Below are 25449 nucleotides of genomic sequence, written 5' to 3' on the forward strand. Positions count from 1 at the left end.
GAATAGATAGAGTGGATAGCCAGCGCCTCTTCCCCAGGGCACCACTGCTCAATACAAGAGGACATGGCTTTAAGATAAGGGGTGGGAAGTTCAAGGGGGATATTAGAGGAATGTTTTTTACTCAGAGAGGGGTTGGTGCGTGGAATGCACTGCCTGAGTCAGTGGTGGAGGCAGATACACTAGTGAAGTTTAAGAGACCACTAGACAGGTATATGGAGGAATTTAAGGTGGGAGGTTATATGGGAGGCAAGGTTTGAGGGTCAGCACAACATTGTGGGCCGAAGGGCCTGTACTGTGCTGTACTATTCTATGTCCTATGTTCTATAGTACTCCAAATGTTGCCTTACCAACCTCTTATACAATCACCAGCGTCTTGTAGTTTAATACAACATAAAAAAGTATTTTCTGAGCTAATAATATAGATTAGATTAGATTATGAGGCATTATATTGCAGAATATTTCTGCTCCTCATTCATTTTCTATCATTAATCTTGAGGCATACATATTTCCTATGCTGTTGTGCAAAATAATGAAAGATTTCGATTACTTCTAATAGCATACTGGCTGACTCACTTGGACACAGTACTTTTGTGTGATTTCTTAACTCAGAATTTGAACCAACACACGAAATCTATTAAAATAGTACACAAAATCATTTAAAAAAGTACGTTAAGCAATGAACTTAAGCAGAAATTAAAACTGCAGGTCAGAGTGCAATATTTTAGCACAGTGTGAAATAATATTATATACATATTATACACACTACACACATACTGACAAGTAATGACAATCTTATATTCATTTACAATTTTTAGACATTACTGTAGTGTTCAGTTGTAAATGGTGTTTCTGTTCTTATAAGAGGAACTACTGTTCAAAAGCACTTGATTGGCTGCAGTGTTCCGTGGTCTTGAAATTACACTATATAAATGGAAGTTCTCTCTTTCTGTTGACTGAATTCCAGTTACTCAAACACAGGTAATGATTTCGTCCTGTATTAGTACAGAGCAATGTATCACACAAACCACAGCAAGTCTTTAAGTGTAGCATATTAAATCTAAAGAGGACTCCTTTATTACCTGTCCAGTCAAGCGTGAACTGAAATAAATGATTGAAGTTGAACATGTAAATTTATTATAAGTATAAAAGGAACTTGTTTGGAAGTCAATAATCTTAGATTTTAATTTCAAAGAGCTTGAATAAAGAAACCTTTCATCATTCACCAGAATCTTCATGAGACATTACTAAACTGAACACCTCATTGAAGAGTAAAGCTTCTCTAAGTATGATAGCCAAAGACCATGGACATCTAAAGCCAGTGAAGTGAAATTTCTTAGAATTACTTACACATCTATTGAAGAAAAGAATAAATCATTGACCTATTTAGTTCAGTATAATTGTCATTGATTCAGAAATCTGTGAGAAGAACATTAAACTATCTCCCAGATACCTTCTATGACCTGAAGAAAATAATTTTCACGAAAAAAATGATGGGAAACTATTGTTTTCTATAAATAGCGATATCCTTGGGAGCTTAATCTGCAGTAATCAGTATTTAAAGTGGTCCAGATGAAGTCTGAAATAATACTTGGTAGAAGGCTGCAGTTTGAGAAAGTAAAGCCTCAGTCTATTTAGTGTACTTAATATCCCAATTGGCTTGTTGTGATTGTAGATTATACAATTCATTATTTATTCATCTCCCATAACTGCAGGATCCTGCCAAAACACATGCTTGCAGGTAAAAACAGCTGCAAAAGCTCTGGTCCTATTTTGTTGTAGAAATCATTTCCTTTTTAAGAGAAAGTACTGGTTGATCCAGCTACTCAGTGCACTGCAGGAAAGCAATATTTTCTGATGTCAAAAAATCAATGATACTACAGAAAATAATGCAGTTTTCAGTGATATTGATTGTTAATTTTAGGTCTCTACATGTGCACTGTTCTGAGGGACAGATTGGTATTTTGTCACTCAGACTTAAGTGTTTTCTTAGAATATTTAATTGACCACATGATATTATTACCAACAAGTCACCTATGGAACCAAAGGAACCAACACGCTTGCTCACTGTAGCACCACCATCAAGAATACCACCCCACACCTGTACTTTGGCAATTCCAATCATCTGACAGTACTTGTACTCCTGGCATACAGATGTATAGAATGAGCACCTCAAACACTATGGCCAAGGGAAGTGGATGAATACAGGTGTGTTTTGAATTGGTGCACTGCACCATAATCAGGGGTTGATCTCTGGATCTGAATGAATACGATGCATTTGTCAACAACTACATTAAGACTTGTGTGCGCCTTCAGACATACATAAGCAGAAGCCGAATTTGAACCAGGAGGTTCACAGTCTGCCATGGGTTAGTTCTGTGGCATTTAAGACCTGTGATCCAGAATTCTGCAGGAACTCCAGGTATGACCAATGAGAGTTTATGCTAAGAGTGAATAAACAATTCTGAGTGATGCTAGAGACAATATCAGATGCAAATTAGCTATGACAGGGTTTGCAAGCCAATACTTTCGACAAGGCAAAACCTAATATCATAAATGGCTGTGATACTTCACTCCCCAGTGAGATGAATGCCTTTTAACCCTGCTTCGAACAGTGAACTGAACTAGCTCTGCAGTATCTGGTGACCCTGTGATAAGGCCTTGATGGTGTACCTGGCAGGATGCTGAAGACCAGTGCTAACTAACTGTTTGGAGTGTTAAAGGACATCTTTGATTGCTGCAATCTTTCATTGCTGCAGATGAAGTTTCCTACCTGTTTCAAAGGAGTATCAGTCATACCAGTGCCCAAGAAAAACAGGGCAATATGCCTCAATGACTCTCTTTCTGTAGCACCCATAGCTATTGTGATGAAGTGCTTTGAGAGGATGTTCATGGCTACAATCAACTCCTGCCTATACAAGAACCAGGACCCGCTACAATTTGCCGTCCATCACAACAGGTCGACAGCAGATGTGATCTTATTGGCTGTACACTCAGGCTCGCACCACCCGGACAGCAAAAATACCTGTGTCAGTCTGCTGTTTATTCATTACAGCTCAGCGTTCAACACCATCATCCCCTCAGTACCAATCAACAAGGTTCAAAAACCGGGCCTCTGTACCTCCCTCTGTAACTGGATCCTTGACTTCTGCATCAAGCGATCACATTCAGATATCTCTTCCTTGCTGACAATCAACGCAAGCACACCTCAAAGATGCATTCCTAACCCATTCACTACTCTCTCCAAACTCATGATTGTCTGGCTAGGCACAGCACAAGGCCATTTATAAATTCATTGATGACACAAGAGTTGGCGGAATCTCAGACAGTGGTGAGGAAGCATACAGGAGTGAGATAGATCAGCTGATTGAATGGTGTAGCAACAACAACCTGGCACTCAACATCACGAAGACCAAAGAATTGATTGTAGACTTCTGGAAGGGGAAGTCTGGAGAACACATACCATTCCTCATCAAGGGTCAGCTGTTGAAAGTGTGTGCAGCCTCACATTCCTGGTATCAACATCTCTAAAGATTTATCCTGGGCTCAACATATTAATGCAATTACAAAGAAGGCACACCAGTGGCTATATTTCATTCAGAGTTTGAGGAGATTTGGTCGGTCACCAAGAACTCCGGCAAATTTCTACAGATATAGTGTGGAGAGCATTCTGACTGGTTGCATCACCGTCTAGTACAGAGGTGCGAACGCTCAAGATTGTAAGCAGCAGCAGAGAGTTGTAAACTCAGCTATCTCCATCACGGGTACGAGCCTACACACCACTGAGAACATCTTCAAAAGGTGGTGCTTCAAGAACTTAACATGCATCGTCAAGGACTCTTCTCATTGTGACCACCAAGGAGAAAGTATAGGAGCATGAAGGCACATGCTCAATGTTTTAGAAGCAGATTCTTCTTCTCTGCCATAAGATTTTGAGTGCTCTATGAATGCTACATTACTATTTTGTTCTCTTTTTACACTGTTTATACATTTACATTTGTTATTGTAATTTATGGTAATTTTTACATATTACACCATACTGAGACTGCAAGGCAGAAAATTTCACAACATATGTCAATGATAATCATTCTGATTCTGATGAAGTACCTGCAATCATATCAAGGGGTTTCAGCTTGGTATTAAGGCAATATATGATTGCAGAGGTTATTTTTTCCCAATAGACTAACAACTAGAAATAGATGAATTATGTGAAAGAAATAAGGACAAGTAGGGCAGATATAACTGAAATATTGTATAATATGCTGCTATTACAGTTATTATAATTTCAGTGAAATAGTCTCTTTATAACTATCTCATTTGCAGCCTGTTAATTGAACATAAAATGTTAATACTATCCATCAGAACAGAGTTTACCATAAAAAAGAAAAAAAAATGGTATGTTCTTAATTTCATACTGATGTACCTAAAGGTATATTTATACAACACACATCAAAGTTGCTGGTGAATGCAGCAGGCCAGGCAGCATCTGTAGGAAGAGGTGCAGTCGACTTTTCAGGCCGAGACCCTTCATCAGGAATTTATATTTATACGCTACGTTTTGTGTTTCTGAACAAATAAATTGAAAATTGTTCAGAATAGCATCAGAATTAGAAAGGGAAGGAATAAAATAGAAAGAAAAAATATCTGAAACACATATTGTGAAAAAACATTTGTGAAATTTCATGCTTATATCTGTAACTTATCGTTTCTTTTCCTAATTTTGTCTAAACTTCTCTGTACTCCCAGCAAATTCTTATTTTATTTCAGAAGTCAATATTGTATGAAATAACTGTATTTTCCACTTAAGTGCCTTCCAGAAAAGGTATTCAAAAGTAATAAGTTAAATCAGTAGCAAATTGACTATAATTATGTTAGATCTGTAATCCTTACATTCAGTTTAAAAATTACTTAAACGAAAATAATAACATATTTCGATTCTATTTAGACAGACAGAACTCAAAAAAAGAGCAACTGAAAAGTATTAGCTCTGGAACTAACCTAGTTCTAGTAGTTCAAAGAACAAACTGTAACACAATTTTAGATTGTTATATAATCTACCACATGATCACTACTTTGTGGTTGATATCAAAGAAAGTATTAAATTATGGGAACACATTAAGTTTATTATTTCAGTGATATTAATGTCAGCCACCTAGTCCAATTGATGAAAATGAGATGAACTCAAAGCAACACAGACAAAACTCAACAGGCTAGAAAGCATCTATGGAGAAGAATAATGCATTACAGACAATGCACAAAATATCTGGTCTTTGCTGACAATTGCTAGTTTCCCAATAATTGAAACAACATTCAACACGAGGTCACTGCTTACCAATGTTGAATTGAACTGACTTTATTTCTTACATCCTTCATGAACAAGAGGAGTACAAATCTTTGTTACATCTCTGTCCAAATGTGCAATGTGCAATTGTAGTACCATAATTTATAATAAATAGAACAGTCAATGTAACATAGGAATACACTCAAATCAGCGTGAATTAATCAGTCTGATGGCAGGGTGGAAGAAGCTGTCCCGGAGCCTGTTGGTCCTGGCTTTTATGCTGCGGTACCGTTTCCCGGATGGTAGCAGTTGGAATAGATTGTGGTTGGGGTGACTCAGGTCCCCAATGACCCTAGGGCCCTTTTTACACACCTTTCTTTGTAAGTGTCCTGAATCATGGGAAGTTCACAACTACAGATGTGCTGGGCTGTCCGCACCACTCTCTGCAGATTCCTGCGATTAAGGGAGGTACATTTTCCATATCAGGCAGTGATGCAGCCAGTCAGGATGCTCTCAATTGTGCCCCTGTAGAAAGTCCTTAGAGTTGGGGGTCCATACCAAACTTCTTCAACTGTCTGAGGTTAAAGAGGCACTGTTGTGCCTTTTTCACCATACATATGAGATCCTTGGTGATGTGGATGCTGAGGAACTTGAAGCTGCTTACCCTCTCAACCCCAAATCCATTGACGTCAATAGGGGTTAGCCCGCCTCCATTCTTCCTGTAATCCAAAACCAACTCCTTTGTTTATGCAACATTCAGGGAGAGGTTGCTTTCTTGACACCATTGTGTCGGAGAGATGACTTCTTCCCTGTAGGCCACCTCGTTATTGTTTGAGATTAGACCAATCAATGTAGTGTTGTTGGCAATTTAATTAGCAGATTAGAGCTGTGGATGATGACACAGTCATAGTGTACAGGGAGTAAAGGAGGGGACTTAGTACACAGCCATGAGGGGCTCCTGTGTTGAGATTCAGAGGGGTGGAGATGAAGGAGCCCACTCTTAACACCTGCCGGCGGTTCGACAGGAAGTCCAGGATCCAGCTGTACAAGGCAGGGTCAAGGCCGAGGTCTCTGAGCTTCCTGTTGAGCCTGGATGGAATTATGGTGTTGAACCTTACACTGTAGTGTAAGAACAACATTCTCACATAAGCACTTTTTCTCCGGATGTGTAAAGATGGTGTGTAGAGCTGTGGCTATTGTGTCATCTGTCGATCGGTTGTGTTGGTAAGTGAATTGTAAGGGGTCCAGTTTGGGTGGTAGCAAGCTGAAGATGTAATCCTTGAACAGCCTCTCAAAGCATTTGCTTATTATTGAGGTGAGTCCAACAGGACGGCCATCATTCAGTCATGTTACCTTGGTCTTTTTTGATACAGAGACAATGGTAGATAATTTGAAGCAGGAGGGCACTCTACACTGGGAGAGGGAGAGATTAACAATGCCTGTAAACACTCCTGCCAGTTGTGCTGTGTATATCTTGAGTACTCACCCTGGGATACCGCCTGGTCCTGCAGACTTGGTCAAGGGAAGAATTTTGGAGGAATGGTACAACATGCTGACTTGCTTACATAGTGAGTTTAGCACCAGCGACAGAGGAAAAATTTCTTGACGTGCTTTTTTCAAACATTAATCTTTGGGATGAGGTAATTTGTCAGGTTTATGTATTTGATTCTGTTGTCCAACACTGGAGGAAGTTCACAGGACTTATATTTTATAGGCCAGAAAATAAGTGCTGGAAATTCACGGTGAAATTAATATAGAACCGTGCTTCCAACAAACTAACATGCTATCTATTCCATTTACATAGAACATAAGACATAGGTGCCCTGCCATTCCATCATGGCTGATTTATTATTCCACTCAATCCCATTCTCTTGCCTTCTCCCCATAACCTTAGATGCATGACTAACCAAGAACCTATCAAAATCTCCTTTAAATATACTCAATGTCTTGTCCTCCACAGCCATTTTGAATTCCACAGGTTCACCACTCTCTGCCTAAAGAAATTCCTTCTCACCTCTGTTCTGAATGGGCATCCCTCTTTTCTGAGGCTGTGTCCTCTGGACCTAGACTCACCCGCATTCTCTCCATATCCACTTTATCTATCTAGGGCTTTCAATATTTCATATATTTCAATGAGATCCCCCCTCATTCTTCTAAACTCCAGTGAGTACAGGCCCAGAGCCGTCAAAAACTCATGATTTATTAATTCTTTCATTTCTGGAATCATTCTTGTGAACCTCTTCTGGACCCTTTCCAATGCCAGCACATCTTTTCTTAGATAAGAGGCCCAAAACTGCTCAAAATGTTCCAAGTGCAGTCTGACCAATGCCTTATAAGGCTTTAGCATCACATCCTTGCTCTTATATTCTAGTCCTCTCAAAATGAATGCTAACATTGTCTTTGCCTTCCCTACCACTCACTCAATCTGCAAATTAACTTTTAGGGAACCCTGTACAAGGACTCCCAAGTCCCCCTGCTTCTTGGATTTTTGGATTTTCTCCCCATTTAGAAACATAGTTCATGCCTTTATTCCTCCTACTAAAGTTCATGACCATACACTTTCCTACACTATATACCATTTGCTACTTGTTTGCTCATTCTTCCGATCTATTAAAGTCCTTACACCTTGCCTGCGTCCTCACCTGTATTGCTGTCAAGTTCTACCGCTGGAGCAAGACCGGAACCTTGCTGTATCTAGATAAGAAACTGTCTATCGTTGTTTGGAACTGACTCTGTGTCCATGCCTTTGCTAGGTAGGTCCGGCTGTTTGCTGCTAACGTGTTGGGAACTGTCTCTCTGTGTTCTGTGTATGAGTCCCGGCCCTATGTCCTGTTCCCAAGGAGGGGTCCCGGCTCTGTGTTCCATGTTCCTGTCTCCCAAGACCAAGGCTCTGTGTTCTGCGTTCCTGTCTCCCAAGACCAAGTCAAGTCTTTGGGGTCTCGTCCTGTCCTTGTGCCTAGCCCAGCCCAGGAGTACCTCGTCCTGTCCAAGCCACGTCCGAGAACCTCGTCCTGTCCAAGCCAAGGTTTGTGTTCTCGTCCTGTCCATGTGCCTTGCCCTGTGCAGGAGTTCCATGTCCTGTTCTGTAGCCACGTCCTGTCCTTGTCAAGATCCTAGTCCCGAGTCCTAGCCTAGATCCGGGTTCCGGTTCTGAGTCAAGACCCAGGTTCCGAGTCCCAACCAACACCCAGGTTCTGGGTCCTTGTCCAGGCTCTGGTTCCGGAGTTCTGTGTCACTAGTCCAGGCTCCTTGTTCCTAGTTCCTTGTCCGGGTTCCGTGTTTCTTGTCCATGTCCTAGCCCAGGCCCTGCATCCTAGTCTCGTCCAGGGCCTGTGTCAATGTCTAGCGTTCTTTCTTCCCCACTTCCCTTGCTTACTTAACTCTAGTCCTGGTCCTGTTCCTAGTACTTCCGTGTCTGTGTCTCGCATTTGGGTCTGCTCCCAGTGCCCCCATTATGACAATCCATGCTAGTATCTTTCCTGTTATACCATCAGCTCCATCTTGTTAAGCAACCTTATATGAAGCACCTTGTCAAAGGCCTTCTGAAAATCCAGAGAAACAACACCCACTGGCTGTCTTTTGTCTATCCTGCCTATTAATTGCTCACAAAGATTTCCTTTTTTAGAAACCATACTCACTTTGACCTACTTTATCATGCACCTCCAAGTACCCCAAACCTCATCTTTAATAGTGGACTCCAGCATCTTCCCAACCACTGAAGTCAAGCTAACTGGCCTAAAGTTTCCTTTCTTCTGCCGTGTTCCCTTCTTAAAGAGCAGAGTGACATTTGCAACTTTCCAGTCATCTAGAACCATTCCAGAATCTAGTGATTCTTGAAAGATCATTACTTCTGCTACATCTTTCAGAATCCTGGGGTGTAGACTATCTGGTTTTGATGACTTACCTACTTTCAGATCTTTCAACTTCCCAAGTACCTTCTCCTTTGTAATAACAACTACACTCACTTTTGCCCCCTGACACTCTTAAATTTCTGGCATACTGCTAATGTCTTCCACAGTGAAGACTGGTGCAAAATAATTATTAAGTTTGTCTACCATTTCTTTGTCCCGATTACTGCCTCCCCAGCGTCATATTCCAGCAGTGAATATCCACTCTCACCTCCCTTTTACTCTATATATCTGAAAACCTTTTGGTACCTCTTTTATAATATTGACTAGCTTACCTTCATAGTTCATCTTTTATCTCTTTATGGTTTTTTGTATTTATACATTAATATAATATAGATGATAAGACTCTCAGAATAGAATATAAATGGTGAGACTCTTGGCAGTGTGGAGGACCTGAGAGATCTTGGGGTCCATGTTGATAGGACACTCAAAGCTGCTGCACAGGTTGACAGTGTTGTTGAGAAGGCATATGGTGTGTTGTCATTCATCAACCGTGGGATTGAGTTCAAGAGCCATGAGGTAATGTTACAGCTATAAAGGACCCTGGTCAAACCCCACTTGGAGTATTGTGTTCAGTTCTGGTTACCTCACTACAGGAAGGATATGGATACTATAGAGAGATTGCAGAGGAGATTTACATGAATGTTGCCTGGATTGGAGAACATACCTTATGAGAATAGGTTGAGTGAACTTGGCCTTTTCTCCTTGGAGTGACGGAGGATGAGAGGTGACCTGATAGAAGTGTACAAGATGATGAAGTGCATTGATCGTGTGGATAGTCAGAGGCCTTTTCCCAGGGCTAAGAAGGTTAACATGAGGGGGCATAGTTTTAAAGTGCTTGGAAATAGGTACCGAGGGGATGTCAGGGGTAAGCTTTTCACCAAGAGAATGGTAGGTGCGTGGAATGCACTGCCATTGGTAGTAGTGGAAGCGGATACAGTAGGGTCTTTGAAGAGCCTTTTGGATAGGTACGTGGTGCTTAGAAAAATAGGGGACTATGTGCTAGGGAAATTCTAGGCAGTCTCTAGAGTAGGTTACATGGTTGGCACAACATTGTTGGAAAGGCCTGTAATGTGCTGTGAATTTCTAGGTTTGTTCTATTAACATTTAACTGCTAATTGTCGGTGGATGCAAGTCTCAACAAGAGGCAAATACTAAAAGTAGCGAGCACCACTTAAAGCTATCCTAGATTAGTTAAAAGAAAACCATTTAAAAGTGCATCAGTGATGCCTGTAGCAGAGCTGCTGTCTCACAACTCCAGAGATCCAAGTTCAATCCTAAACTCTGTCCTGCCTCTGTGGATTTTGCATATTTTCTCTGTGATTGCATGGGTTTCTGTCAGGTGATCCAATGCTCCTAAAGTTATGGAAGTTAATAGAATATGGTGTGGAAGGGGTTGTGAGGTAAATAAAATGAGATTAATATCAATGGTGCTTAATGATTAGTGTGGCCACGATTGTTTCTATGCGGTGTGACACTATGACTCAAAGATTATAATCTGAAGCAACCTAACATTGTGTTGAAAGTCACTGAAGTAGTGCATTGATTCTCTTGCAATTTAATATGTTTGCACAGATTCACCAGGAAAATTCCACCCCCACATGAGAGACAATAAAACTGATAGGCAGATTTCCTTGCCTTTAAAACTGTTGAGTCTTCTGAATGCTTCTGGATATTCCCAACAGTTAATCAAATAGTAACATTTGATTAAACAATTAAAAAAAAGTCTTGAAATTGCTGACTGTTATGAGGGTAGACTTTGGCAATTAGGCAGTGACTGGTTGTTTTTTCCTCAATAAGTTCTAGCTCACTGAACAACAGCACCACAGGAGGCTACCTGCCAGAATCTAAACTAAAAGCCTGAGTGGAGGAGTTGCAGATAAAGATTTGCTCTTTTCAGAGAACATTAAGTGGGCTGCCAGCCAAACCCCAGAAGCTGATTACTGTGCCAGGCAACTCCAGAACTTCGAGCCTTACCCACCTGCTTCAGTGCTTCAAGAAGTTCAGAAACTTTTCATACATGGGCATAATATTATGCACTGTTCAATTCATCACTCCCATCACGTATGCATTTACAAGCAACCTCTTTCAAGCAGGACCCATGCATTCTTTTCATAGGCGCACTTCACCTTTACACACTTCGCACATCAGGGAAATTTCACCCCTCAATTTCCCAGAGTTCACTGTCCTTCTCTTCCAGGTGGACATTGGAGGCATCAACAGCTAAGTAGCAGAGTACAGATATGGGTGCTCAACATTTTCCCTAAATGCACAATTATGGTGTCAGTTGTTGATGATGTTTTCACCCTCTGCAGGAACTGAAAAGATGGTTTCCACATACTTATCCTCCTTTGCCCATCTCCTTCATTGTCATCCCAGAATTTTTTCTTACAAGCATTTGTAATTTATTCTGATTTTTGAACCAGATTAAGAGGCCATCGTGAGAGCAAGCAGGGAATTTCCACAGAAAACCAACGTGGAATTGATCGCTAAATGAGTCATAGAGTGGAAGAGTTATACGGGCCCTTTGACCCAATGACATGAGTTGGTGCCATTTGCTTTTATTTGGTTAATACCCCTCTAAAACTTTTCTGTTCATGTACCTGTTTAAGTATTTTTAAACTTTGTAGTTTTACCCACATCTGCCACTTTCTCTGGCACCTATAAATCTCTGTGTGAAAAATATTATCCTTTTGTCTCCTTTAAGACTTTCCCTTTTACTTTAAACCCATGCTCTCAAGTTTTAAACTCCCTTGATTCCCTTATCTTGGGGAAAAATGTGTGATCATTCACTCCAGCTATGCCCCCTGTGATTTTATAAACTTCTATCATGTCACCTCACCCTGCAGCCTCATACACTCCAGGGACAAAAGCACCTGCCTATCCATTCTCTTCTGACTCCAGTTGTTCAGTCCTTGTGAAACTTTTTTACATTCTTCTCAGTTTAATGACATGCTTCCATTAGCAAGATGATTAGAACTGCACAGAATGACTTATGGAGCCTCACACACAATTATATGGCTGTAATATGATCTCTTGCCAATGATCTCTTTCAATATCATAACAACTGTTAGCTGCAGTTGAATTAAACATGGACCATTAAATTCTGCACCTTCCACTCCACTCAATAAGACCTGTCATCTTTCAGACACCCAAGCACTGAAATGAGGCCAATGGTGGAAGAGCAAGATGAAGTCACCATCTAACGATCTTGTATTCACAGCTGCCAGCTCAGATTCTGGTGCTGTGTTTAATATAGAAGTTAGACCACTCTTGATGGCAGCAATGAGAAGAGGGCATGACCTAGGTGATGAGGGTCTTTATTGACTGATGCTGCCTTCAGGGGCATCACTTTTTGAAATTGCCCTTGAAGTTGGGGAGGCTAGTGACCATGATGGAGCTGGATGAGTTTGCAACTTTCTGCAGCTTTTTTCAATCCTGTGTGGTGACCCCTCCATACCAGACAGTGATGCAATCAGTTAGAATGCTCTCCATGGTACATCTGCGGAAATTTGCAAGAGGCATTGGTGACATACCAAGTTTCCTCAAACTCCTAATGAAATATAGATGCTGTTGTGCCTTCAATATATTGGACTCAGGATAGATTTTCAGAGATGTTGACATCCAGGAGCTTGAAACTGCTCACCCTTTCCACTGTTGATCCCTTGATGAGAACTGGTATGTGTTCCCTTAACTTCTCCTTCCGGAATCCACAATCAATTCTTTGGTCTTTTTAACACTGAATGCAAGATTGTTTCTGTGATATCGCTCAACCAGCTGATCTATCTCACTCTTGTACACCTCCTTGTCACCATCTGAAATTCTGCCAACAATGGGTATGTCAGTGCCAAGTTTATAGATGGTGTTTGAGCTATGTCTAGCTGCACAATCACGCGCGTAGAAAGAGTAGAGCACTGGGTGAAGTACATATCCTTGAGGTGTGTCAGTGTTGATTATCAGTGAGGAGGAGATGTTTTCTAATCTGCACTGACTGTGGTCTTCCAATAATTAAGTCAATGGTCCAGTTGCAGAGGAAGTACAGAGGTCAGGTTTTGGGAACTTGATTAGAACTGGGTATGATGATGTTGAATTCTGACCTGTAATCAACAAGCAAAAAAACTGCCTTTGTCTAGATGACCCAAGGCCATTGGAGAGCCAGTGAGATTGCATCTGTAGCAATAGGCAAATTACAGCAGCTCCAAGTATTTGCTTAGGTAAGAGATGACTCTGGCCATGACTAACCTCACAAAGTACTTCATAACAGTAGGTGTGAGTGCAACTGAGCGATAGTCATTGAGGCAGCTCACTCTGTTCTTCTTGGGCATTGGTAGATTGTCCCCCTTTTGAAGCAGGTGAGTACCTCTGAAGTTAGCAGTGGGAGTTTGAAGATACAATTGGATACTCCTGCTAGTTGGCACAGGTTGTCAGTGCTCTACAAGGTACACTATTGAGGTCTGACACCTTGCAAGGGTTCATCCTCTCAAAAGATGTTCTGACATTGGCTTTTGAGACAGAGATCACAGGGTGACTAGATAGTGTAGGGATTTGCACAGGTGTCATTTTATTCTCCCTTTTTAAAGCATTGAGCGCATCTGGGTGTGAAGCATCATAGCTATTCATGATGATAGGTTTCACCTTGTAGGAAATAATGGCCTGCAAACCCTGCATCCGATTCTGCCTCCAACTCCAATCGCGATTGTTTTCTTGTTCTTAAAATAGCAAGTTCGTAGCTGAACTTCTTGTATAGTTCTGGATTCCCTTTCTTGAATGCCACAGATCTAGCCTTCAGCAGACTACAGATATCATGGTTTATCCATGGCTTCCCGGTTTAGAAATGCCTGGTGTGTTCTTTTAGGCACACACTCATCCACACGGGTCTTGATGAAGTCATTGACAACTGTGGTGTATTCATTCAAATTCAAAGATGAATCCCTGAGTATTGTTCAGTCCATCTACTCAGAGCTGTCTTGTGAACACTCGTGCACCTCCCTTGGTCATGCCTTCTTGGTTATCACCAGTGGTGCTGCAGTCTTTTGTCTTTGTCTGTACTGTTACGAATTGTAACGTCCAGAAATAAACCAGCAGCAAGAGATTTCACACAGAGTCGGGTTTTGATATTAAAACCTCTATCTTTATTAGTATCTACTTATAATATCATAACTTAACCAAAATAAACAAATGTTTACAGTGTTATGTGTATGTATATATGTGTAATATAGTTCCCAAACTAAGTTAAACTTGGGGAAACAAAGCTTAGAGTCTTGAGATGGTAAAGTAGGAAAGTGCAGCTCATCCACAGAATGTATGATAGGGGAGAGATATTTGTAATCCAGGGTGAAACGTAGAGAAAAGGTGGTAACATTGAATTCCACAGGTAAACAAAAGTATCGTCATCGAAGATCTTGTCCGTCGTTTTGTTCCAAATCCACATGCAAGTTATCACCGAAAGTGACCTGTCACAGTGATATCGTCTTCAAGGGATTACCACACAACATACCCGGGCAAGGGTTAACACACGAGTGGTCTCCACAGGATAGCCTGAAAAATCCACTCCTTTAGGACAGACACACAATCTGTTATGCACTCCGTGCCGATGTTTAACCCACCCTTGTGGGTATAAGAGAGTTCCAAGCCTCAGCTGCGACCAGCTGAAGCTACCAGCTTCCCAGTTTCTCTCTCTCTCTCTCGACTAACTTCTGACTGTGACTGCCTGGGTCTTTGTTTTAAAGTTAAACAAGCTGCAAGTCAGTCAGTGAACAACATCATAGTCCTGACTTATTTAGACGCTCTTGAAGTGACAGTCCACAGTAAGTGAAACCTATGGGTGCGTAACAGTACACTGAGAGTAGAAGTACAGCTAGGTGATTGGACTTCCCAAAGTGCAGGCATGGGATTGCACAGTAAGTGTTCTTGATGGTAGTATAACAGTGGTCAAGTATCTTGGATCCTTTGGTTCCACAGATGATATGTTAGTGGTAGTTGTTCAAAGGCTTCTTCAAGATAGCCTGGTAGCAGCATCTCCAACACCATCACACTGAGCACGGGGGCCCCCCAGGGCTGTGTGCTCCGTCCACTGCTGTTCACTCTGCTGACCTACAACTGTGCTGCAACACACAGCTCGAACCACATTATCAAGTTCGCCAATGACACGACCGTGGTGGGTCTCATCAGCAAGAATGATGAGTCACCATACAGAGAGGAGGTGCAGCGGCTAATGGACTGGTGCAGAGCCAACAACCTGTCTCTGAATGTGAACAAAAGAGATGGTTGTTGACCTTCCAGAGACTATACATTTGCTATAATTGAATGGGGGTCTAAGGCTTCTGCATTTCAATCGTTCCTGCAGTCTGGCCCACTTTCTGTGCTATCATTTTCTTAAAGAGGAACTGCATTTGTAACCCAAGTCTGCTGTCCAGAATCCAACAATTTTGAGGAACAATAGATTTTTTAAACATCTTAAAATGATGCTACTTTCTGAAGTACCCATGACTACGACTGTGGATTTCAGCGATAGTAGTCCTAAATGGGAATATTTGATTATTCCCAGCAGCACTGCAAGCAAAGAGTTACCACTTATCGGTAGCATTTTAGAGAGTGGTGGTACAGTCGATACATTAGGAATATTTAAGAGATTCTTGGATGGGTACATCGATTAAAGAAAAATGGAGGGTTATGGACTGTGTAGGGGAAAGGATTAGATTGACCTTGGGGTAGCCTAAAACTTTGGCACAACACTGTGGGCTGTACTGTTCTATGTTCTATTTTAGTTTGGGAGATTGGTTTACATTTAGAAACTCACTGGACAAATGGGCTGTGGCCAGTGCAGAGTGCAAGGGTGGTAAAGATGTGAGATCACGTCATTAAGTGAAGCTATAAGATTCTTTTGAAAGTGGCTCAGATGATAATTTTATGTGACAACCTGGAGAGGAAAGCTGCTGTGATCAAACAGATATGCTTGATATCTTGATAGAAAATCCAAGTGTGATGGAGAAGGTGAAAAGTGTTGGTCTAACACCTTCCTTATTACAGCCTTTGTGCGGAGCCTGCAACCCATCCTTCTAAGCATGAAAAAGATAAGGACATATCTTGTAAATCCCACTATAATATTAACGCCTCAGCTTTCACTGCTGTTCAAGGGAAAACATCCAATAGCTGGAGCTGCAGTGGAGACATCTATTGTGCAGCATAAGTTTGTGATTTGTGTCATCACAGCTATGGGTACAAGTAATCACAGGGGCTTTGGGAGTGCCATGGCAATCTGCATTTTGACCTCCAAGAGATTGCCAGGACGGTCGAATCACTCTCTAGGGAAATGACAGGGATGGGCGAGAGAAACCTTGTAACTTTGCCCAAAACGACAGAATTTTTGCCCCATCTACTCTGTTGGTGTCTTTGAGTTTTCGTACTTCGCCTTGCTACTGACAGTTCGTGTTTGAATGTTTTCTGTGACTTGGTGCTTTGAGACATAGACCATTTCATTTTTTGGAGAGTTGCAAATGGAGTTGAACATGATGTAATCATCAGCAAATACGCCCAATGTGAAAACAATTGGTGCAGCAGCTGACTATGGTTGGGACTGGCACATGACAGTGAGGAACCCCTGAATCAATATCCTGGGGTTAGGCTGATTAATCTACACTGGAATAATCATCTTTCTTTGTATGATGAATGACAGAAAGTTGTCCTTTTAATTCCTATTGGCTCCCACGTTGCTAGGGTTCTTTGATGTCAGGTTTGGTCAAATGCTGCTAAAATTTCAAGAACAGGCACTGTTCAAAGTTCAAAGTTCAAAGTAAAATTTATTACAGAGTACATACATGTCACCACATACAACATTGAGATTTTTTTTCCTGCAGGCATACTTAGCAAATCTATAGAATAATATCTATATTTAGGATCAATGGATGAGCAAGAGCAAGAAGACAACGAACTGTGCAAATGCAAAAATAAACACATAGCAGCAAATAACAAGAGCATAAAATAACAAGATGAAGAGCCCATAAAGTGTAATCATTGTTTGTGCGAATATCTCAATAGATAAGTGCAGTTATCCTCTTTTGTTCAAGAGCCTGACGGCTGAGAGCTAGTAACTGTTCTTGAAGCTGATGGGCACTTATACCTTCTACCTGATGGCAGCAGTGAGAAAATAGCATAGCCTGGGTGGTGAGGATCTCTGATGATGGATGCTGCTTTCCTACAACAGTGTTTCATGTACATGTGCTCAATGTTGTGAGGGCTTTACCCATGATGTACTGGGCTGAATCCACTACCTTTTGCTTTCCCGTTTGAACTTGGTTCTTCTATCTACTGTATATTTAGGTTAAAGTGGGAATGAGGTCTACAGCTAGATGGTCCTTGTGAATCTGAGCGTGGCATTGAAAATATTGTTGGTAGCATTGAGCTGACAATGATTGAAGGTGATGGATCGGGCAGTAACCAGCTGAATTGGATTTGCCCTACACTTTGTGGACAGCACATGCTAACAGGTACTCCACATCATCGTTATATGCCAGTGTTTTTCAATATGGAATCATTGAAATGTATTGAACGGGAGAAGGCCATTTGACACATGCTGCTGCTGTGATGCACTGGATCACTTCAGTTCCATGTGCTGTTCTGATTCAGATTCAGACTCTGAATGAGATTCAGATTGATTGCTTTGTCAGGTGTACATCAAAACATACAATGAAACATGTTGCTTTGTTGACAGTCAACACAACCCAAAGATATGCTGGGAGCAGCCTGCCAGTGTCATCAACACAGCATACCCACAACATTCAGCAGAACAATGCAAGCCACAATGTCAACACACAACAGTATCAAAATACAACAACAGCCACAAAACAAGCCCCATTTCTCCCTCCCACCTACCCACACATTCACATACATAGATAAGCCATCTTCAGGCCTCCAACCCCAGTGCCTGGTCCAGGCTTGCAGACTTACAAACAGTGGTCCTCCAACTTCCAGACACACCGACCCAGGGGCCTTGACCATCAGGCCTCAGATTCTGGATTCACTGACTTCGGTCTTCTTCTTTTGGGCTCTGACCTTCATAATCAACCCAGAACTTGCAGATCATGGGATGTTGAACTTCAGGCCTCAAACTCTGACTCGCTTGGGCCTCTGATCCCAGTACTTGCTGACCCCGGGTTGGCTGGGGGGGGGTTGTGGTTAGCCCTGGGCCATAGAGACTCGCAGATATTGGGCCTCTGACTTCGAAAACTAAGTCAGAGTATTAATAGTGGTTCTGAAGCATTTTCACCACTAACACCAGGAGGCTGATGTGTTTTCTCAATTCTCCAAAATCGAAAAGGGTGACGAATACATGACTGAAGGCACTATTTTTGAATACAAGCAGTATACAGAATAAGGTAGATGATCTTGTAGCAGATAGGGATTGACAGTATGACATTGTGGGCATCATTGAGTTGTGGCTGAAAGAAGGTTATAGTTGGAAGCTTAACATCTATGGATGCATATTGTATTGAAAGGATAAGCAGGTAGGTACAGAAGATGACATGACTTTGTTGGAAAAAATGAAATCAAACCCTCAGAAAGAGGTGACATGGATTCAATAGATATAAAATCCTTGTGCTAGAGTTAAGAAATTGAAAGGGTAAAAAGACCCTGATGGGAGTTATATACAGGTCTCCTAATATTATCCAACATGTGTGCAAATTACAATGGGAAATAGAAAAGGCATGTCAAAAGATAATGTTACAATAGTCTTGGGGGATTTCAAAATACAGGTAGATTGGGAAAATCAAGTTGCTGCTGGATCCCAAGAGTGATAATTTGTATAATGCCAATGAGACAGGTTTTTAAGAGTAGCTTGTAGTTGATCCCACGAGGGGATTGCCAATTCTAGATTGGGTGCTGTGTGTAGTGAACCAGATTTGATTAGGGAGATTAAGGTAAAGGAACTTTTAGGAGATAGTGATCATAATATGATTGAATTTACTCTGCAATTTGAGAGGGAGAAGCTAAAATTGGATGTATCAGTATTACAGAGGAATAAATGGAATTAAATAGCCATGAGAGATGAGCTGGTGAAAGTTGATTGGAAGGGGACACTAGCAGGGATGACGGCAGAACAGCAGTGGCTGGAGTTTCTGAGAGAAATTCAGAAGGAACAGTATAGATGTATCCTAAAGAAGAAGAAGTCATCTGAAGGCAGGATGACTAACTGTGGCTAACAAGGGACATCAAAGACAACATAAGCAAAAGAGAAGGCATATGATACTGTAGAGCAAAAATTATTGGGAAATTAAAGGATTGGGAAGCTATTAAAAACAACAGAAGGCAACTGAAGAAGACATAAGGAGGGGAGAGATGAAATCTGAAGGTATTTACTCACTACCCATTACACTGCTGGCATTTAGGGCAGCAATGAAGTTCCTTCACCTCTGGTAGAATTCAGTGCGCCCTTCATCATGTCAGTAGCTTCCTCTTGGTTTTTACTACTGTCATTCATGCAAGTCCCAAGTGGAGACTCAGGAATACTGTCACACACTGTTGTAGAAGGATTCTTTATTGCTGTTTCCATAACAATTTTATTTCACCAGTCAGAGTTGTTAGCCCTGAGCTGAATCCCTGATTCTGGAGGACTGGTGGACCACTCTTAGTCTGGCCTGTACCCTTTGTTTGGCAAGGGTGCCCCTACCAAGAGCCAAATATAAAGCCCTGACTCCAGCCAGCATAGCTCTCCGGGTCATTGAGACATGCAAGCCTCCAAACTGCTACAAGATTGTGATCCTCTCGGAGGAAATATGAAGGTAAGCTAGCCAATAATATCAAAGAGCATACCAAAGTTTGCTTAGGTATAAAAGAGGCGAGAGTAGATATTGGACCGCAAGAAAATGATGCTGGAGAGGTAGCAATGGGTGACAAGGAAATGGTGGATGAATTTATTAAGTATTCTGCATCAGTCATCACTGTGGAATACACAAGCAGTATGCCAGAAACTCCAGAGTGTCAGGGGGCAGAAATGAGCGCAGTTGCTATTATTTGGGAGAAGGTGCTTGCGGAGCTGAAAAGTCCGTAGGTAGATAGGTTGGTATCTACGGGTGAGGTGCCGGAGGATTGGAGAGTGGCTTATGTTGTTCCGTTGTTTAAAAAAGGATTGAAAAGTAATCCGGGAAATTATAGGCCGGTAAGTTTGACATCAGCAGTGGGTAAGTTATTGGAGGGAGTACTAAGAGATAGAATCTACAAGCATTTGGATAGACAGGGACTTATTAGGGAGAGTCAACATGGCTTTGTGCGTGGTAGGTCATGTTTGACCAATCTATTGGAGTTTTTCGAGGAGGTTACCAGGAAAGTGGATGAAGAGAAGGCAGTGGATGTTGTCTACATGGACATCAGTAAGGCCTTTGACAAGGTCCCACATGGGAGGTTAGTTAGGAAAATTCAGTTGCTAGGTATACATGGAGAGGTGGTAAATTGGATTAGACATTGGCTCAATGGAAGAAACCAAAGAGTGGTAGTAGAGGAATGCTTCTCAGAGTGGAGGCCTGTGACTAGTGGTGTGCCACAGGGATCAGTGCTGGGTCCATTGTTATTTGTCATCTATATCAATGATCTGGATGAGAATGTGGTAAATTGGATCAGCAAATTTGCTGATGATACAAGATTGGAGGTGTAGTGGACAGTGAGGAAGGTTTTCAAAGCTTGCAGAAGGATTTGGACCAGCTGGAAAAATGGGCTGAAAAATGGCAGATGGAGTTTAATATAGACAAGTGTGAGGTATTGCACTTTGGAAGGACAAACCAAGGTAGAACATTCAGGGTAAATGGTAAGGCACTGAGGAGTGCAGTAGAACAGAGGGATCTGGGAATACAGATACAAAATTCCCTAAAAGTGGCGTCACAGGTAGATAGGGTCGCAAAGAGAGCTTTTGGTACATTGGTCTTTATTAATCAAAGTGTTGAGTATAAGAGCTGGAATGTTATGATGAGGTTGTATAAGGCATTGGTGAGGCTGAATCTGGAGTATTGTGTTCAGTTTTGGTCACCAAATTACAGGAAGGATATAAATAAGGTTGAAAGAGTACAGAGAAGGTTTACAAGGATGTTGCCGGGACTTGAGAAACTCAGTTACAGAGAAAGGTTGAATAGGTTAGGACTTTATTCCCTGGAGCGTAGAAGAATGAGGGGAGATTTGATTGAGATGTATAAAATTATGATGGGTATAGATAAAGTGAATGCAAGCAGGCTTTTTCCACTGAGGCAAGGGGAGAAAAAAAACAGAGGACGTGGGTTAAGTGCGAGGGGGGATAAATTTAAAGGGAACTTTAGGGGAGGCTTCTTCACACAGAGAGTGGTGGGAATGTGGAATGAGCTGCCAGACGAGGCGGTAAATGCGGGTTCTTTTTTAACATTTAAGAATAAATTGGACAGAGACATGGATGGGAGGTGTATGGAGGGATATGGTCCGTGTGCAGGTCAGTGGGACTAGGCAGAAAGTGGTTCGGCACAGCCAAGAAGGGCCAATAGGCCTGTTTCTGTGCTGTAGTTTTTCTACAGTTTCTATAAGTCATCTGGACCAGATGGACTACACTCAAGAGTTCTGAAAGAGGTAGGTGAAGAGATTGTGGAGCATTAGTGAAGACTTCTCAAGAATCATTAGATTCTGGAATAGTTCTGGAGGAATAGGATATTGCAAAAGTCACTCCACTCTTTAAAAATAACAGACAGTCTAGAAACTAGACTGTGCTGATCTACTAATCTGCCTAGTCCCATTGACATGCACCCAGACTATAGCACTTCATACCTCTCCCATCCATGTACTTAGAGAGACTTCTCTTAAATATTGAACGAACCGAATCTACCACTTCTGCTGGCAGCTCTTTCCATACTCTCACAACTATCGGAGAGAGGAGGTTTTCCCTCATTTTCCCCTTTCACCCTGAATCCATGACCTCTAGTTCTAGACATGCAACCTCAGTGAAAAAAGCCTGCTTGCATTTATCCCATGTATATCCCTCATAATTTTGTATACCTGAATCAAATGTTACTCCACACTTTAAGAAGGAAAGGAGGCAGAAGAAAGGAAATTGTAGGCCAGTTAGACTGACCTCAGTGGTTGGGAAGGTGTTGAGTCTATTGTTAACGATAAGGTCTCAGGGTACTTGGGGGGCACATGATAAGATAGACCATTGTCAGCATAGTTTCCTTAAGGAGAAAGCTTACCTGACTAATCTGTTGGAATTCTTTGGGGAAATAACAAGCAGCATAGACAAAGCAGAATCAGTGAATGTTGTGTACTTGGATTTTCAGAAGGCCTTTGACAGGGTACTGCACATAAGGTGCTAACAAGATAAGCATCAATAGATTACAGGAAAGATTCCAGCATGGCTGATTAGCAGGAGACATCGAGTTGGAATAAAGGCAGCCTTTCTGGTTGGCTGCCTGTGGTGTTCTATAGGTGTTGGTGTTGGGACCGTTTATTTATATGTCATTGATTTAGATAATGGAATTGATGGCTTTATGGCCAAGTTTGCAGACAATGTGAAGATAGGTGGAAGGGCAGGTAATGTTGAGGAAGCAAAAGGACTTAGACAGATTAGGACTGGGGTTCCCAGTCTTTTTTATGCCATGGACCAACTCTGTTAAATATGGGGCTCATGGACACCATTTTGGGAATCCCTGGATTAGGAGAATTGTCAAAGAAGTGGCAGATAGAATGCAGTGTTGGGAAGTTTATGGTCATGCACTTTGGTAGAAGGAATAAAAGTGTAGACTATTTTCTAAACAGGGAGAAAATTTTTCAAAAGTCATAGGTGCAAATGGACATGGCAGGACTCCCTAAAAGTTAACTTGCAGGTTGAGTTGGTGGTGAGGAAGGCAAATGCAATGTGAGCATTCATTTCGAGAGGACTGGAATATAAAAGCAAGGATGCAATGCTGAGACTTTACAAGATACTGGTGAGGCTTCATGGAGTATTGTGAGCAATTTTGGGTACCTTACATGAGAAAGGATGTGCTGACATTGGAGAGCATTCAGAGGAGGTTCACAAGAATGAGTTTGAAAGTTAAAAAGTTATTGTATGATGAACGTTTGATGGCTCTGGGCCTGTACTTGCTGTAATTTAGTAGAATGAGGAGGGATCTTATTGAAACCTACCAAATGTTGAAAGGCCTAGATACAGTAGATGTGGAGAGGATGTTTCCTATAGTTAAGGAGTCAAGGACCAGAGGGCACATCCTCAAAATAGAGGGATGACCATTTAGAATGGAGATGAGGAGGAATTTTTTTTGCCAGAGGGTGGTGAATTTGTGGAATGTGTTGCCACAGGTGGCTGTGGAGGCCAGGTCATTGTGTGTATTTCAAGATCGTTGATTAGTCAGGTTACGAGGAGATGCAGGAGCATGCTTTGAGAGGGGAAATGGATCAGCCGTGATAAAATGGCAGAGCAGACCTGAATGGCCGAATGCCGGATCATCCTTTTGTACCCATAACCTTTTCTACAACATAGAAGGAAGCCAATCTACTGTATGGCCTATGGCAACTCTTATCAATCCCACTTCCCTGCAATTTATTCTTTTCCCTACTAACTAATTACACCAGTGATAATTAATGGGCACCATTAAACCTACTAACAAATATACACCTGAGATCTGAAAGCAAGCTAGAAAACAGGAGGGGACTCACACTGTAACAGGACAGCACTGAAAGTCAGTGTTATGTATTTAATATTTCAGTAATACTTAAGGAATACTGTTCGGTTAAGAATTCTCAGTTTGTTTACATATTTCATTATGAGTTACATGCAAAAGTATGTGAATGGTTGCCACCACGTCATATGCGAGCGCTTCACATAAAGAAGAAACTAAGTAGACATGTTTTTGCAGCTCTGCTGTGTTTTTTTAAAATTAATTTTTGTAGTTTTAAAACAAAACAGTGGTGAGGAGGATGTTTGAAAATGAACCCAGTACGATTCTATAACTGTTGAATCAAAACACGTTTTTTTTCTTAATTTTAAAGAGGCAGACAGTGGATGAAATTAACGAGCGAGTATAGCCACAGGTTTATAAACTGTGTGTGTCATGTGATAATAATAATGATAATGATGATGATAATAATAATAAATTGATAAATACTTAAGCAGAAATGGCTGGCTACACCAGAAAGATAGCTGCTGTATGTTCGATTGCACAACAGATAACAGATAACTTTAGGCAACAAAGATATTGCTTCCTGATTACTTTTGGGTGTATCTTATGGATTTTAGACTGCTGATCATTAAAATCACCATGGAATTTTCCTATCATGCACTATTATTTTAAAATTGCCTATATTTGTTATTTCAATTCATAATTCAAGTCAATTAACATGTTGCACTACAATGTAAACTGAAAAGTTTTCTATCATGTCCAGGTAGGGCAGATGCCACATGGCAGGAGAGGTTTCAGAAAGGCTATAAAAGCATCATGCACAGACCATTCTATGCATTACGTTTACATGTATACCGGTATGCGATCACATTGATGCACATTCTCTATGACCATTGCATATTGTGTACACTCACTATAATAAAGTAGTTGTATTTTAAGCAGTATTTGTGATAGCAAAGTGTCTTATTAATGTTGCAACAGCCGTGATACATTCTGTTATATTTATTGCAACTATATGCTTAATCTCAGAGATAGAGCATGAATCCTCTTATTAAGAATAGCTATGGGCTTTACTTTGGGTATAAAATTGGTGGCCAAAACAAAGCCTGGTCTCCTCATATTTGTTGTGCAACATGTGCTTTCGATCTTACAGCTTGGCTCAGAGGTACTCGGAAGTCAATGCCGTTTGCTGTCCCGATGATGTGGGAAGAGCAGAAGGATCATGTGACAGACTGCTTCTTTTCTCTGACCAGTGTCTCTGATTTCTCTGCTAAAACAAGAAATCCATTGAATACCCCAATCTCCCTTCAGCCATGAGACCTGTGCTGCATGATGATAGTCTTCCTGTACCAAAGTCACCAGAGACATGGAGTCTAGATGAGGCAGATGACAATGTCATGATGCATGAGCCAGAAATGGAGAAACAACACTGATACTGATACAGATTTTGAACCCTTTCTATCGAGTGAGCCTCATTTCATAACTCAATCTAAGTTAAATGACCTGGTCAGAGACTTGGGTTTGTCAAAAGCAAAAGCAGAATTATTAGGTTCAAGACTGCAAGGATGGAATCTTCTGTCACCAGGCTCAAAACTTTCCATGAAGTATTTTGATATTTGAGACAGATGTTTCCCAGAATAATTGA

The 25449-nt window shown here is 41.3% G+C and overlaps 1 protein-coding gene across 2 annotated transcripts in view; it reads left to right on the forward strand.

Annotated features, from left to right (window-relative positions):
• calcr (calcitonin receptor) overlaps positions 1 to 25449 on the forward strand; it is a 282986-nt gene that overhangs the window by 39188 nt on the left and 218349 nt on the right. Inside the window, exon 1 of one of the 2 annotated variants that reach the window (XM_072251999.1) lies at positions 19910 to 19964. The exons of the other annotated variant lie outside the window; for it this stretch is intronic. Within the exon in view, the coding sequence (XP_072108100.1) occupies positions 19911 to 19964 (54 nt within the window). The 5' untranslated portion in view covers position 19910. Of the gene's footprint in view, positions 1 to 19909; positions 19965 to 25449 lie in introns of those variants that run through there. 2 annotated transcript variants of the gene reach the window in all.

Source organism: Mobula birostris, chromosome 3 (assembly GCF_030028105.1).
Source record: "Mobula birostris isolate sMobBir1 chromosome 3, sMobBir1.hap1, whole genome shotgun sequence".
NCBI classification, from domain to species: domain Eukaryota; kingdom Metazoa; phylum Chordata; class Chondrichthyes; order Myliobatiformes; family Myliobatidae; genus Mobula; species Mobula birostris.